Source organism: Exophiala bonariae, assembly GCF_035927105.1.
Source record: "Exophiala bonariae strain CCFEE 5792 chromosome Unknown scaffold_31, whole genome shotgun sequence".
NCBI classification, from domain to species: Eukaryota; Fungi; Ascomycota; class Eurotiomycetes; order Chaetothyriales; family Herpotrichiellaceae; genus Exophiala; species Exophiala bonariae.
In genome coordinates this window covers 381,727-397,283 of record NW_027042506.1, presented here as the reverse complement: position 1 = coordinate 397,283, position 15,557 = coordinate 381,727, and the positions used below count along the sequence as shown (strand labels likewise).

The window sequence follows — 15,557 nt, the reverse complement described above, 5'->3', positions numbered from 1 at the left end:
AGACAATGCCGTCCTCGACACAAGAGTTGAGCACCGGGTGGAAGCTCAAGCAGACTGATGACACTTCTGAAAATGCATGGCTCCCTGTATCGAAGGTACCGACGGTGGTCCACCTTGATCTGATGGAGAACGGAAAGTAGGTGACAGGCGTATATGCCACCAATTGATAGCCGCACCCATCACTCACAGAATGACCTGACAGAATCGTCGACCCGTTCATCAACATGAACGAGCTCGCCGCACGCTGGATGGCGGAGAAGTCATGGACGTACAGCACGACCTTCCAGTCCCCATCCGAGACTGGTAGTAAGAGCACGCGGACTGACCTAGTGTTCAAGGGCTTGGACACGTATGCCACGGTCACATTGAACGGCTCAAATATCCTCGAGGGGGACAATATGTTCCTCGAATATCGTGTGGACGTCACCGACCACCTTAAAACGGGCGATAATGAGCTTGAAATCATCTTTGCCTCTGCGCTACTTCGTGGTCGTGAACTCGTCAAAGAACATGAGCATGAGCATAGATTCATTGCTCATCAGACCGAGATTGGTAGGATGCCGGTTCGCAAGGCCCAGTGTCATTGGGGCTGGGACTGGGGACCGATTTTGACCACTTCTGGGCCTTGGAGACCCATCTTTCTCGAGACATATAATACCCGGGTGGAAGACGTCTGGTTCCAGGCGAAGGTGAGTGGAGACTTGAAAGTTGTAAGTGGCCAATTACTGGCTCGTGTGGACGCCGGCAAGGCAGAGACGGCCACGGTCAAGTTCAGTCTGTCATTAGACGGAACAAATGTCTTCGAGTCTCAGGCCGACATCGACAAATCTGGCTTATCCAAGACCAACTTCAAACTCGGGGACCCTGAACTTTGGTATCCTCATGGATATGGCAAGCAACCACGGTACGAACTGAAAGCCAGCTTGGTCGTCGATGGGTCCGAGCAGTCTGCTCAGACAAAGCTCACGGGTTTCCGAAAGGTAGAGTTGATTCAGGAGAAAGATGAAAACGGCAAGTCATTCTACTTCCGCATCAACAACGTCGACGTCTTCGCAGGGGGCTCGTGCTGGATTCCAGCGGATAGCTTTATTCCGAGGATTGGCCGGGATGGATATCGTAAATGGATGGAGTTGATGGTTGAGGGAAATCAGATCATGACTAGGTGTGTGCTCCTCTCCTACTGCATCTACCCTTGTGCCCAGGATTGTCAAATTGTATACTGACCAATTTCAGGATATGGGGAGGCGGAATCTACGAGGAAGATGACTTCTACGATGCCTGCGATGAGCTTGGGGTCCTTGTCTGGCAGGATTTCGCTTTCGCCTGTGCCAGCTACCCAGCATATCCTTCGTTCCTCAAGCAGATCGACGAGGAAGCTCGCTATAATGTACGGCGGCTACGGACCCGCCCGTCACTGGTTATCTGGGCTGGCAACAATGAGGACTACCAGATTCAGGAGCGATATGATCTGGATTATGACTATGACGGGGACAAAGACCCACAGTCGTGGTTGAAAGGCACATTCCCGGCTAGGTATATCTACGAGTACCAATTGCCCAATCTTGTTGAGGAGGAAGACCCCGGTGCCGTGTATCACCCTAGCAGCCCTTGGGGAGACGGAAAGAAGACCTTTGATCCAACGGTCGGTGATATTCACCAGTGGAACGGTAAGATCCCCCTGATCTGCAAATGTTCTCAGTCTAACGACCTCTACTATAGTTTGGCATGGCCTTATGCGAAGATACCAGGAGTTGTCAACCATGGGCGGCCGCTTTGTGAGCGAGTTCGGCATGGAAGCATACCCGCACCTATCGACGATCAAGTCTGCGATAACCGACCCGAAACAACAATATCCAGGCTCCATGGTCATGGACTATCACAACCGAGCTATTGACCATGAACGTCGACTCCTGACTTATGTTGCGGAAAACTTCAAGATAAAATACGATTTGCCATCATTCACACATCTGACACAAATGACTCAAGCAGATGTTATGGACTATGCGTATCGTTCGTGGAGACGGGACTGGGGAAAACCTGGCTCGAGGAAGACCGGAGGCATATTGGTGTGGCAGCTCAATGACTGTTGGCCTACGATGTCCTGGGCGGTGGCTGATTACTATCTCGTGAAGAAGCCAGCATTCTACGTCATGAAGCGAAATTTGGAACCCGTCGCGGTCGGAGTCTCCAGACCATTCATTGACTGGACTGCTGGTCACGTCGATCCCACCATTGCTACAAGGGACAGGAAGTATGATGTGTGGGTCGCCAGTTCCAGGACAGTAGCGGTCCAGGGTGAAGTGACAATCCGGTTCTTGTCCATCAAGACGGGGAAGGAGCTTGCCTCGACCATCAAAAAGAGCATTGAAATCGCACCAAATTCGACAACCGATATCATTGAGCAAGGAGACGTCGATGTGAGTGCTGACTATGACCGGACTAAGCCTTTCGACGACGAGAATTATGATCCATACGTCATCTCTGTATCATTGTCGGTCGATGGGAAACCAGTCACAACAGGGACTGCTTGGCCCCATCCTTACAAGTATCTTGATTTTGCCGATCGCAAAGTGAAGGTTCAGGTGTCAAAGGGCGTGGTCACTATCAGCACTGAGAAGCCTGTGCATGGATTCGTCTTTGAGGAGAAAAAGGATTGGCTCAAGTTCTCGGACAACGGTTTTGATGTCTTGCCAGGGGAGGACAAGGTTATTCATGTCACGGGGACAGATTGGAAGGACGATGAGCTACGATGGACCTATATCGGCGCAGAGTCTGCCTCAATTGGAAGCAACGATGTCTAGAGTGCGGGCAATAAGTTAAAACATCTTCTCCAGACCAAACACTTCACTCAGTTGCATATAACCACGTGGATGTGAAAAGAGTTGACTCAAGTTTGAAAAATATCATGAAGAGAATTCTGCAACAACACCTCTTATGAGTGACCCGTAGGTGATGCATCTCCTAGTGTGCACCACTGCTCTGGTTTCACCTTGGCTTATCCAGTTTACTCATGACGAAGGGGGTGCTGAGTAGACTCGCACCTCGCATATCAAATCGAGCCTGGTAACTTTTCGCCGAAACTCTGTAGAGTGGATTCGGTTGTCAATCAGCATTTATCAGGCGGGAAAATGCCCACAGGATCAGACGTTTGGTTTGCAGGAAATCTCTTACCTTCGTTTTATACTGAATTGTTCCTTCGAACGGTGTCTCCCATTTTTGTCGCCTGCTTGCAAAACTCTCCCATTCAGGGGTAGGCAATGTAGGATACTATCGACGACACATTCCAATTAGCCAAGGACTTTGCAAAGTCATGGAAGATGACTCATTGTAGTCGATAGGAGGCCTCGGGTTAGGGACGAGGCTTCAAGGCTTATAGTTCTTACGATTCCCAATTTGAGGACAACCTTGCCCTTGTACAGCGGGCTGACGCTCATTATGGGCACTCCACAAGTCTTGCAGAAGTATCTATGCCGATGTAAGACTGAGTGCGAGATCATGACAGACCATGCTTCCCATCATACCTTCCGAGTGGTTGCCCACTGAGTGTGTCTGGGTCCTGCCATACTGTCAACGACCGTACATCGAGCTCGAATCCCAATCGGAAAGTAGGCACGAACCTCATATCTCTGCAAGTTATCCTTGCCATTGGGAAACTCAACTTTGTCTTCCTCAATGGTCAAGTTGGCGCCAAATCTAGATTTGTGATTACACCGATTAGACGTCGGAGATCAATAGGTAACCAGACCAGACCAGTAAGGGCAAGGACGTACATCCCTCCTGCAACTTTACGGCAATTGTTGCAGTGGCAGATATGTCCCCTTCGCTGCTCACCGAACAGGTTGTCGTCGTTGACCCGTACTTTAATCGCTGGTATCAAGTAATATCGTCAGGAATTGAGAAGATGGCCCGCTGAACCGAGGTAGCTAATGGGGGTACTCGAGGGAAGTCACCTTTGCAAAGACATTCTCCTTCCATGTTGAGGAATCAAGATCCGATTAATTTGGGCAGAATAATCTGAGCTATCGAGTATATTTGAAGGTGAGATAGATGTTGAGTATCTTTGGAAGTGGGGCCTCTCCCCGGTGATAGATATTCCAGCGGATGAAACGTGTTGGTCTTTCGACATGAGGGGTGCTTTCTGCCCAGAGGAGATCTCGATCTTAATTGCTCCGTAGCACGCTGACACGAGGTGATGATGTCACCTCGTGTGGAGGGCAAGAAGACTATCAAATTTGGACGCTGAGCATATTTGTACCTATTAGATTTAGGAAGTGCTACTCAAATGCTGCAAAGACTTGACATAGCCATGTCTCAACTCGACAAGCGACCCAGGGGAGCCCACACTACTATCACTTGGACTTGACGCGGCGGACCCTTGTGACATTATTTCGAACCAGGCACGTGCTGTTGGGCCAACGCCTTCAAAGTACAGGAAACCATCGAGCACAGCTTGCACCGACTCCCACGACTTCAGGTTCATTCGTCGTGCTAGAGCACAGAAATGGACATTGAGGTAGCCTGTCAATGGGTCGATAGCTGGCAGCGACTGCTCTACGATCGCGCCAACGTAGAGTGACCATAGTCTGATCCGCAAGGCAAAGAGGTCAACGGATTTCTCAGCTTCCTCTTCACTCCTCATAAGCAAGCTAGTCATTGCCACGACGACGGCTGGACCGGCGTTGTACACGTTAGTACCTGTGAGCGACAATCTCGAGCCAATGCCCATGTTTTCGTGATTACCCATTCTGCGTAACCAGGTTAAAGCTGCAAGACAACAGCACGCCAGGTGGTAAAGATGAAGGTTTTCAGGCCCTGTGGTACATTCCAATTCCTCGACTGTGTCGATGTAGATGTTGATGAGTTGTCCTTCTAGGATAAGAAGCCTGGTTGAGCCATTCGATATCACGAATGGATTAAGAAGACTCGGTTTCGCCAGGAGAATACCGAGCACCATCAGCCACTGTTTGGTCTGCTCAAACACTTCTCTTAGATGTATGTCTTCGATAGCCAGGTCCAGCACTACTGGAGGTAGCGTCATGGTCAAGCCTATTTCTTCAAGCCATGTTCCGGGGAGAAACTCTGTCAGCCACCGATCTAGGTCAAACGCGGGCCGGGCCAGCGACACCGACGCTCTCTGGATGTCTTGATACATTGCTGCTTGACGAAATCGCGAGTCAGTGACGACCGGGATGGCCTTACCCTCGGGCTGGATGAGTTGTCTGAGAAATTTTCCGTGGATCTCAGCCGCGGCGAAATTGTGGGCAGCAATCTCGGCGGAGAAGAGTGAATAAATGGCCCAGCACAGAGCCAGCTTAGTTTCAACGGCTTCAAGATCCTTCATGCGCTTGCGGAGTGCTGTAATCGCAAGACTTTTGAAATAGAAGCATAGGTTCTCTGCTTCCTGGCTCACGGTGATTGTTGTAATGATGGCGGCTGACCTAGCGAGATATGCATATCCAATGCATTCATCTTGAAGCCCGCTTACCGTGTCTTGCCAGAAAGCGTCCATATATACCGTCGTGCCTGCCAGATCAATCTCCTTACCGTGGAGTGAGGGGAGAAAACAGTCACGGGTAAACACCATACATTCGTGGACCGCTGCAGTGACCGGTATACGTGTTGCCATAAATGGATCCGAGTTCCCACTTCGTATGATGGAGGTCGGCGAGGGCGTGAAGGAAGCTTCGAACCTGGAGGATTTCTCGGAGTCAACCCAGGAACCTTCGGTATGTTCTGGAGACAATGAGTGTCGGTCAAATTTTTGTTCAGAGGACCAAAGAAGCTTACCAAAATCATGAACAATAGCTGCCCTTTGGGACAGATCTTGCCGGGCCTTACGCTTATCATGAGCCTGCTTCGCAATATGCGAATTGATGATGGCTTTGACCTTTCCTGGAATGGTAGGTTCCGGTCTTTCGGTCTCGATCAGGAACACAAATTGCTTCGCACTCGGTTTCTGCTTTCTGGGAAGTTCATGGCGTACGTTTCTGACACCACGAAACGACAACAGGACCAACTGTGACATGATTGTGCAGAACGCTCTTGCTCCAGTAGTTGCGTTGTTGGAAATCCAGGTGTCACTCGGCACCATTGCCGCATATATATCAATCGAGTCGAACCTGCCATGTTAGAAACGACGCTTAAGGTACGATGCCTTACTTGGACTGAGTATCGCGACGCTAGAGAACGACTGACTAACAAGCAGCTTGCCTAAAACGCTGTGAGACGGGTGATATAGCGGGCAATTAGGTTCATACTCGTGGAGACAAGCCGAGACGCGAGTGCCACGTCCAGACGGGATCATTAAAGTCCACATTTAGGGCCAGCGTAGTCGGGTTGAGTGTTGACTTTGAAAGATCCTGTGTGGACGTGGCACTCGCGTCTCAGTCATCCCAGTACTGAAGTGGTGCTTCGACTCCCTGATACAATTGACAACCTGGGCATCACCAATGCACAGATCAGAGCCAAATGCGGCGCTGTCCGTCCGATCTGTGCAATTACCAAAGGTACGATCAACATCCCCCGTGATCCTGCCCATCGACGCGCTGGTAAAGCTGTGGAGATTATGCATTTTGACTCCTGGGGCCCATAAAAACTGTGGCCGCAAGGCAATATTTGCGGGCGAGCCAAATTATTGCCAGATTAGTACATTGGTTTGACTTACCCGGAGGTGATTGGACATTGTCCAGAACTTAGTGACCTTGGGGTCAAACCTAGCAACTGCAAGCTTAGTCACTCTTGAAATATCCACATAGTTTTTAGACCTCCGTTGAGACTTTGGCGGCAGCACACTTCGGGAGGCGCATTGTGAGCTGGCGCAATGAAATGAGCAAGCAATGTCAGGGATAAAATGCTTCTTCACAGAGGAATTCAGTGGTGGGAAGCGTCGTGGGAGTTGACGAGGAGTTCACAAATCTATCGGTTCCGGAACCTGAGCACCACTGGCCGCTAGGGAGGCTTATGACAAAGAATGCAGTAGACCTCACGCTGCGGAGCAGATGCTGGCGACGGGAGGACGAGCACCTCCACAGTCAAGCATGCGAAAATTCTTGGTAAAGACGTGATTGGAAAGTGAAACGCAAAACTGGTGGAAACTGTCTAGTTTTATTGGCGAGCCTCTGGAAAAGGTTTCTCTGGACCATCGACACCGTCCCCCGACCCACGTCTCCCTCAATGACGATTGAGGCAACATGGTTCCGTGATAGGCGAGATGTCTGTTGCAAGTAGATGATCGGAATACGTGAGTAGCGGGAGATCATGGGCTTCTCGACAGTCCCCAAGCACACTGCCAATTGGAGACTCAACAATCACGGTCTAGGCAAACCGCTTGACCATCCGAAACATCGCCACAACGCAAGGCTTGACTGGTTGACCTTAAGATAGCAACAAGTTAGTCACGGGATGCACATTTGGACTCGATCCTTTGAGTGGATAGAAATATGTGCAGATTCATACTGCCATTGCCAAGTAACTCAGTCCCCCACCAGTAGCCTGATTATCTTGTGGAAGAAAAGGTTGGCTACCGTATCTGCTCAGCATGCGGTCGATGAGGAGTTCAAGGAAAGGTGCACTTTGTCATCCAGTATTGATAGCTTGTTTCCGTGGCACGTTCGGCCATCTCAACATTCGCAAGAGTTTCTTTTGGCCGCGCAACTCACTGTTTTATGATGCGAGGCCGGAGATCTCCTTGATTTCCATAAATTGCAAGTTGGCCATTCTCCTTAGATTTATGGACCAGAACTTGGCCGGAGACCCGTGCTTCAGGTTTGTTGCAGATTCCTGGTCTTCCTTCACGTCTGGCTTCGTAGATGTAAGTCAGTGTCATGAGGTACTTTTAGCGGCTCGATGATCCTCAGCTTCTGCAATGCAAATTCGGAAAGAGTAGGTCCATGCTCGTGTGAGTCCGGCTCAGATGCATCAGCAGCAGTGCCTGCAAAGCTGGAATGGCTCATTCGCTCCCTATCTGATGGCTCCGTAGTTGTTGCAAGACTTTCTCTCGTTTCGACTTTGGTGAGCATGAGTTTTGCCTTATTTCGGTGATTGTCATTTGGGGCAAACTGGGTGATGGTACGAGATGCCAGCTTCAATATTCTATTGAAGATAGCTTCATCCCTCTTCCCAAGCTTGTGGATGTTTTCCTCTAGTAGAAGATCAAGCCTATGAACGATATAACCCATCGCAGTTACATTGGTTGGGGATTGCAAAGCCAATTGCTCTTCAGTCAAACCGCCATATGAGAGGCGGGGTACAAGTGCGTTGGCAACACAAATGAGCATGTGTGCAGCGAAAAGGTTGGCACGCGGCTCTGGAGAATCGTGAGATAGCTGAAGTATGGCCAATTCCCACTTTGATGTAAATGCTTTCAACTGCTCGACATTAGGCCGTACAAGCGGATCCTTGCTGCTGAGGTGTTCAAACAGGCGCTCGTATACAACCACGACCTCCTTTACCGATCGCAGTCCTTGTGGGCTGTGAAGTGCTGTTACGGCATTGAAAACAGACGTGGCGGAGCTGTCTTGAGTCGGACGAAATGTAGGCTCAGTTGCGTGATATGCAGCAGCTGAGATGTACATCGCCCGCAAATCGTGCACCAGAATACCCTCAGCTTCTGAGCCGCAACTCCCTTTGACGGATTCGCCCACTCTCGACAGGAGTTGTTCCGCTGCCTGAAGATGTATATTGGCAGCCGCCGTATCTCGGATCATGGTTTCCAAGACATACGCAAGAATTGCCGATGCAATCACCTCAACCATTGATGCGGAATTTGCCGTTAAAAGACCAATGGCTTTGTTGTAATGGACGCTGGTAGAAGGTCAGACCATGATGGATCCCAGACGCAGTGATGCGGCTTACATGACACTTTCGGTTCTCGCTCTCAATGCTTGACGCGTGGCTTGATTCAGTCTCAGGTCCATCAGCGCTATGGCTACCACCAGGTGTCTCATGGCTGGAAACGTGTTGGCCAAGCGTGGAACCATTACAGACCACATCTTCCTCGCCTCTAGAAAGGTATATTGACTCATATAAGGGCCCGATCGTCGGATGTAGTAACGCATCAAATACTTTTCATCTGCCGGCCAGTCACAGATGGTGAGGCCCGTGAGGTCGAAGGGTTCAGAAGGCTGAACGGCCTTCGTTTCATCGACCTTACGCTGCTGCTTTGGTTCGAATATCCAGATTTTGGGTGCTGTGTACGAGCAGTGGGTTCCACGTTTCTTGCAATTTCCACAGTTGGGTCTCAATTCGTCGCATTTGACGCGTCGCTGTTTACAGAGGTCACACCCACTGCGACTCTTTGGTGCGAATGCTCTCGTGCGCTGCTTCGGAGGTGCCATTGAAGATGCAAAGCCCAAAATCCTCAATCGTAGCGTAGCTCAGAACCCTCGATACTCTTTGCTTAACCTGCAAGGAGGAATATCATTGAATGATCCAGGAAATGCACTTGGATTTCCTGGAAGTATGAAGGATGCATGAGAAGTGCTTGATGTCTTCTTCATGATCGATACCCAGTTCTGGAAGGGATTGAAAACCGCGGAGAATGATTTTGGTGTTCTTTCCCATAATAAGAGTGAGAACAATTAAAACTTGATGTCGTTTCGAAGAAATAAGTGGTCGCCAGGGTCCGTCTATCACGTAAGCTGAAGCACCGTGGGTGGCACATGTTCAACGGTTGAGGGAGCCCGTGTGGCACGCGCCCACACCCGCTGTGCCCTCAGGAAAGAGACGACCCCACAAGGTGCCTCCGAGTTTGACCATTCTAGGCACATGAGCCACTACTCAAGTACAGGTGGAAGATCTGGAACCGCGCCCAAGACATAGCTAGCGGCTACCTTCTAGGCGCCTGTAGCACGCAGCTCACCTGGCCCCTCAGCCTGGCGGACCAGCATTAATGGACATCTGGCAAAACGTTGTGTCATACTCACTACCTAGATCATTTCACTACTCAGTCATTCACCATCTGGCTCACAGATCTCTTTCTTGTCAGCCGGAATATAGTTCCCAGTTTTCAGGTGAAGAGCACTCTGGTCATAGCGACTTATGAATCATTGCTTTTCAAACCGGATACCTCGGGTTTGGGTCAACGACCATGTCGGGCACCAAGAGTTCTCGAGCGAGTTCTCGAGGTATTTGGATTTCTACGAGATCCTTCTTTCCGATCGATGCCTCTTGATGATTCGATCTCGAAAGGACCCTTGTCGACACCCAGACCGTTTGGCTTTGCGCGAAAGAGGGGGTTTCTATCAAACCTACGAACACTTGATGCGGGGTGAAGGCACGGGAATGGCAACCGAGTTCAATCATTGGACTTTACCAAGAGATGAATCGAAGTTTATGCAGATGTTGCCTCCACGGGATCCAGAATCAGAATCCGGAACCGTGAAGCTTGCCAGCTGCATGTGCAGAATTCGCTGTTGGATTTACGGTCTCGAACCGCTATTCGTCATAGTTTGCGGGGATGCAGACTTCCTCCATGCAGGGGATACACACTCTAGAGGGGTTGAGGAACAGAAGCAAGACTTCAAAAGTTGCTGGGGGGACGAGGTAAGCATCGTTCGCATGTGAAGTATCCTTTCTCCTCCCACTACTCTTCAACGCCTGAACCGGACAAAGGCCTCTATCTTGTATCAACACAAATACATAGTAAACATATTCCCCAACCATGTCCTTCGCAGCTCAAGTTGTCAGCAGCCTAACAGGCTCGAGCCCGACAGTGTACGACCTGGTTGTGGTCGGTAGTGGATTTGCCGGGTCTATGACCACCTTGAACTTCCTGGAGGAGTGCAAAAAACTCGGTAAGAATGGAAAGGTGGCCCTGATCGAGGCTGGCAAAGATGGCGAGAGGTGTGGTGCCAGTAGATGGACCATGGCATACCTGCGCCTCGACAAGGACAACCAGTTCGACACAGATTGGAAGAATGAGATGGCGCGCGTGAGCGAGGGTCTCGCCGACCAAGATTATTGCCTCAAAATGGAGAAGGAAGTCCCCATTTCCGTCCAATATCTGATTGACCACGGTGTGAAGTTCAATCATCACGATGAAAAGAATGTCTTCCTGGAATTTAACACCGATCAGCATTTCGTCTTCCCTGAGGGTGGCGGCCATGCGATCATCAATGCTCTCTTTGGCCACATCCGTAAATTCGACAATGTCAATATCATGTGGGAGACTCAAGCAGAACAGTTGTTGACGGAAGAGGATGGCTCCATCTGCGGAGTCAAGGTCCGAAAACCAGATGGACGCCTTTCAAAGGTCTTGGGAAAGAAGGTCATGTTGGCCTGTGGTGGGTTTGAAGGCAACCGAGAAATGTATGGACTGTAGCTTCCCCATTTCAGAGTTGTGCTCTCGAATGCTGACCACACCTTCAGGCTAGGAAGATATGTCGGTCCCAGGACCGAGCACCTGGAACTCATCGCTCCCGGGCTCAAGTACAACACCGGGTTCGGTCTGAAGATGGGTTTGGACGTCGGTGCTGCTGTGGCGGGCTCCATGAGCGGCATGCACTGTGAACTCGTGGACACCCGCGCGACAAAACCAGACGCTGTAATTTGGGGCCACGGCTTCGGAATCGTTGTCAACGAGCATTGCCAACGCTTCTACGACGAGGGCCAACGCCATCTATTTGCCACGTTCGAGATGATCGCCCTCGAGACCTGGCGAGACCAGAACCAGAAGGCCTACTTCGTTACAGATAAGCCCATCATGGACCGGTTCCGTCCGGGCTGGGTCTACGATACCACCGACAAAGAACCTGAGCAGAGCGACACGATTGAAGGACTTGCAGAAAAGCTCGGACTCGATCCCAAGGCATTGAAGAAGACGGTAGACGAGTTCAATGCAGCGTAAGTAGTCACTCCTCGGGATCCACACCAATTCTTACCTGGGCTGACATCTCTTGTACAGGATCAACGACAATGAGTTCGACCTCATGAAACTGGATGGCAAGCGTACACACGGGTGAGAGATATAAACAGAACAATCCCATGTCCCAAACGTTCCTGACACAATCCCCCTAGGCTCTCGCCAGACAAGACAAACTGGGCGTCGCCCATCAAAGAGGCGCCATTTTACGGGTAAGATGACCACCACAAGTCCCCATTCAAGCCATCTTGAAGACTGACCACTGAGCAATTAGCTACCCCATGAAAGGTATGTCACACAAGCACTCCGAACGAAATCCCATGCACGAACTGACCATATCTAGCACAACTCACGTTCACCTACGGTGGCCTTAAGTATGTACCCCTCCTCTTGGTTGGTACCTTCAACGGCCTATGCTGATGTATATCTTAGGTGCGATTTGGACTCGAAGGTCCTCTCGACGACCGGAGCTCCTATCCCGGGTAAGTCTGATCCTCGTCCCGAGCACAGATCAGGACTTCAAAATCAATGCTGATCCAGCACGACAACAGGCCTCTACGCAGCCGGTGAACTCAGCGGGCTATTCTACAATGAAGTGAGTTTCCCTCATCCCAATGCTCATCAACATGGATGGAAATCCCCCAGATCAGATGCTAACTTCCATGTCAACAGTGTAAGTCAGAACGAGCACTACGTTCGAGCCAGATCAGATGTTGGGGTTCGAGCGCACTGAACACGCTCACAACTCTCTCCTCATTTCCCCCTTTTACCAGTCCAGCCTCATGGAGGAGACACGCCTCTATCACGCCAATGCTGAATTCACCCCATGACCCCTCATCTGTCATCCACTCCTTATACACTACTTCCCCGTGTAACACACGTGAGGCTGATCGACTAACGCTCAAACCCAACAGATCCGCCAGCAACCAGTGTGCTGCGCTCACTGACCTTCGGCCGCATTGCGGGAAGAGACGCCGCACAAGCGCTTTGAGAGGTCCGAGAAGCTCAGGCGTGTGAAGCCATGATATCGACCACCTATGCATCGACGTGGTGTGGGGTCCTTTGTGATGAACGGGGAGCGATTCACAGCGACAGCGAGAAGGGATTGTGGCTAGATGGAAAGTTGAGAACTATTCATTCATTGGCCACGATGGAGGTGTATCGAGTGCAGATCCTTTGAACCCAAGCTCGGTCTCTCAGGAATGCGATGTTGCGTGTACATTATGGAGCTGTGTCTATTATCTCCCAATGACATCTATCAGTGATTCTATCACTCCAAAATTTCTATGCCTTTGCCTTGATTATGAACGGATGTTTCAAAGCATCGATCGGTGTGATACGCTTCTCCGGCCGTAGATCCAAGCACTTGTCTAGGAGGTCGACAAACAACTCCATCTCTTTTCTCTCTTGCTCGTTGATTTTCTTGTCCTTGGGTATCAATCGGGACCTCAAATCCTTGACTGGCTTCGCCTTGATGTCAATCATCTTGGTCACTGTCCTGCCGGTGAGCTTGTCAATTTCCTGAGATTGGAAATTGAGCATCTCGTCAAAATACTCATATGTCAGGGCACCACGCCGCAATAGTTTATGGGGAAACTTGCCACGATACTCCATGATCGCCCGCAGCATCCCGTTATTGTTACGTCCAGTGAAGAGGATCTTGCCAGTGTAGAGTTCGAACAGGGTACAGCCGATCGACCACATATCGATGCCATAGTCATAAGGAATTCCAAGTATTACTTCGGGTGCTCTGTAGAACCGTGAGACAAGGTAAGGCGCTGTTGCATTCTCCGTGATGGGTGAAGCGGAACCAAGATCGCAGATCTTCAATGCACTCCTCGACTCGTTGACCAGGATATTGTCGGGTTTGAGATCGGCGTGGATGTACTGGCACTTTTTCAACAGACTTAGCCCAAGGAAGAGTTGCTGTGCATAAGCGCGTATCGCTTTGATATTGATCCCCACATCCCGGCCAAATTTCTTCAACACTTCTCGAAGGTTCATTGAGAGATTCTCGAATACCATGCATAGATGGCCTTTGTGGTCAAAGGATCGAAGTAGCCGAATGAGATGCTTTTTGTCCTCTGGGTCGTTACTCTCGATATCCTTTAAAATGTCGATCTCCTTGATACCCGCCCTTCGCATGCTCTCGTTATTGCGCACAATCTTGATCGCCACTTCATTGTTTGTCTGGGAGTCTGTGGCGCGCACAACGGAAGAGAACATGCCACGTCCCAGGTTTTGAGTCACATGGTATCGGTCTTGAATCAGCTCACCAAGTATTGTAATGTAATATCCTTCTGCGTCATCCCAGTTGTCCATCAGGTTGACATCAAGAGCTTGGGCTGTTTTCACCTGTGTTTTGACCTGCATCGGTGCTTCAGCAAACATGTCGTCCTCATCGTCATCCGCGAACATGTCAAAATCACCACCACCTTTGGCCGGGGGTGCTACTAGGTCGGTTTCCGTCTGACCAACACCGGGATCAGCATTCTGCAACGACTGGTCATCTTCTTTGAAGAAACTTTTATCGTGCCTAGCGCGCTCGTCCTCCATATCCTTGGTAGGATCGTAGTCGGCAGCTGATGGGCCATCCTCACCGGGTGATGCTCTGTCTCCATTAGCAAGATCAACATCGTTGTCGAATTGTACATCGGCTGGAGACTGGGGTCCAGACATGTCTCGTGGTGTCCGAGGGGATGAAGGCGTGGGTGATTCTATGCGAGTTAGACCCTTCGTAAGAACGATTTGATGGAGAAACCTACCGGACCTGCGTGGCGTACTTGCTAGGCTACTTGGTCCCGGGGTACCAGGAGTCGAGTCCGCTCCCACGTGAAGTGCCTGTACAAGTAACGATGGCGCTTGGCCACGATATTTGTTCTTGATAGCTTCACGGCGTTTGCGACGCTCTTCAATCAATGAAGCCTCATCTACAGGCTTGCTTTCGGTCATATCAATCTCGACTGGGGCATCTAAGCTGGCGGAATGAGGAATTTCCTTACTAGAACCAGATCGTTGGCCTATTTCTGTCTTCAACATACGAGATGTGGAATCAGAGTCCAGTTGAGTGGTTCTCGAGTTTCGGAGAGGACTTGCTGAAGGTTTGGGTGACAATGACAGCCTATGTGTTGAATGCCCTGCTGGATTTAGCCGACCGTCTCTTGGACCGTCCTCTTTCCTTCCATGGCGATAAGGTGATCTGCTTCTGGAGCGGCTTCGAGAATACGTACGAGAACGTTTTGAACTCCGGTCATCGTAGGAATTGCGAGATCGGTGGCGATGTGCATCAGTTTCGTGCCTCAGTGACCGATTGCGTGAGTCGTTGAAGGAACTGCCTCTTGCATGATCGGATTCTCGGGGGCGTTTCTCGCCTCTCGGGGCACGGTAAGGGGATCTTGAACGGGATCGATTTGATCTAGGAACAGAGTCCTGCGAAGCTTGATATGGTCTGGTATGACGGTCAACTTTGCTGTAATTGCGAGAAGATGGTATGCTCTTTGCCTTCGATTCTGAGTCTGAGCTGGAGACTTCGCCTTCAGATTGGCTGATTGATGCTGATGCCATGGTGGCTATACTCAAGGCCGGGACTGCAGGATAGCCTTTTGTGGAGTCAAAATTGTTAGCCGCTTGGTCTTTGAACAGATGGAGTGTGCAAATGTAGAGCCCGACCAGTGTCGTCCCGCCGTATCCCTCTCAA

General features: G+C 50.3%; 5 protein-coding genes across 5 annotated transcripts; 2 read left to right on the top strand and 3 right to left on the bottom strand.

The window, feature by feature from the left end:
• Positions 1-5: 5 nt before the first annotated feature.
• On the top strand, positions 6-2,801 carry LTR84_008473 (uncharacterized protein; the record flags this gene model as incomplete). The annotated part of the gene is made up of 4 exons (XM_064852018.1): positions 6-136; positions 203-1,162; positions 1,234-1,667; positions 1,720-2,801. 4 exons carry the CDS (start codon positions 6-8, stop codon positions 2,799-2,801), a joined length of 2,607 nt encoding a protein of 868 aa, XP_064701923.1.
• Positions 2,802-4,264: 1,463 nt separating this feature from the next.
• LTR84_008472 (uncharacterized protein) lies at positions 4,265-6,025 on the bottom strand (the record flags this gene model as incomplete). The annotated part of the gene is made up of 1 exon (XM_064852017.1): positions 4,265-6,025. The coding sequence occupies one exon, from the start codon at positions 6,023-6,025 to the stop codon at positions 4,265-4,267; it is 1,761 nt and encodes a 586-aa protein (XP_064701922.1).
• A 1,765-nt stretch (positions 6,026-7,790) lies between these two features.
• LTR84_008471 (uncharacterized protein) lies at positions 7,791-9,335 on the bottom strand (the record flags this gene model as incomplete). Its single annotated transcript, XM_064852016.1, has 2 exons — positions 7,791-8,802; positions 8,854-9,335. The coding sequence occupies 2 exons, from the start codon at positions 9,333-9,335 to the stop codon at positions 7,791-7,793; spliced, it is 1,494 nt and encodes a 497-aa protein (XP_064701921.1).
• Positions 9,336-10,660: 1,325 nt separating this feature from the next.
• Positions 10,661-12,593, top strand: LTR84_008470 (uncharacterized protein; the record flags this gene model as incomplete). Its single annotated transcript, XM_064852015.1, has 8 exons — positions 10,661-11,307; positions 11,368-11,841; positions 11,903-11,956; positions 12,016-12,072; positions 12,135-12,148; positions 12,204-12,234; positions 12,293-12,342; positions 12,412-12,593. The coding sequence occupies 8 exons, from the start codon at positions 10,661-10,663 to the stop codon at positions 12,591-12,593; spliced, it is 1,509 nt and encodes a 502-aa protein (XP_064701920.1).
• A 551-nt stretch (positions 12,594-13,144) lies between these two features.
• Positions 13,145-15,424, bottom strand: LTR84_008469 (uncharacterized protein; the record flags this gene model as incomplete). The annotated part of the gene is made up of 2 exons (XM_064852014.1): positions 13,145-14,577; positions 14,626-15,424. 2 exons carry the CDS (start codon positions 15,422-15,424, stop codon positions 13,145-13,147), a joined length of 2,232 nt encoding a protein of 743 aa, XP_064701919.1.
• Between the last annotated feature and the right edge of the window lie 133 nt (positions 15,425-15,557).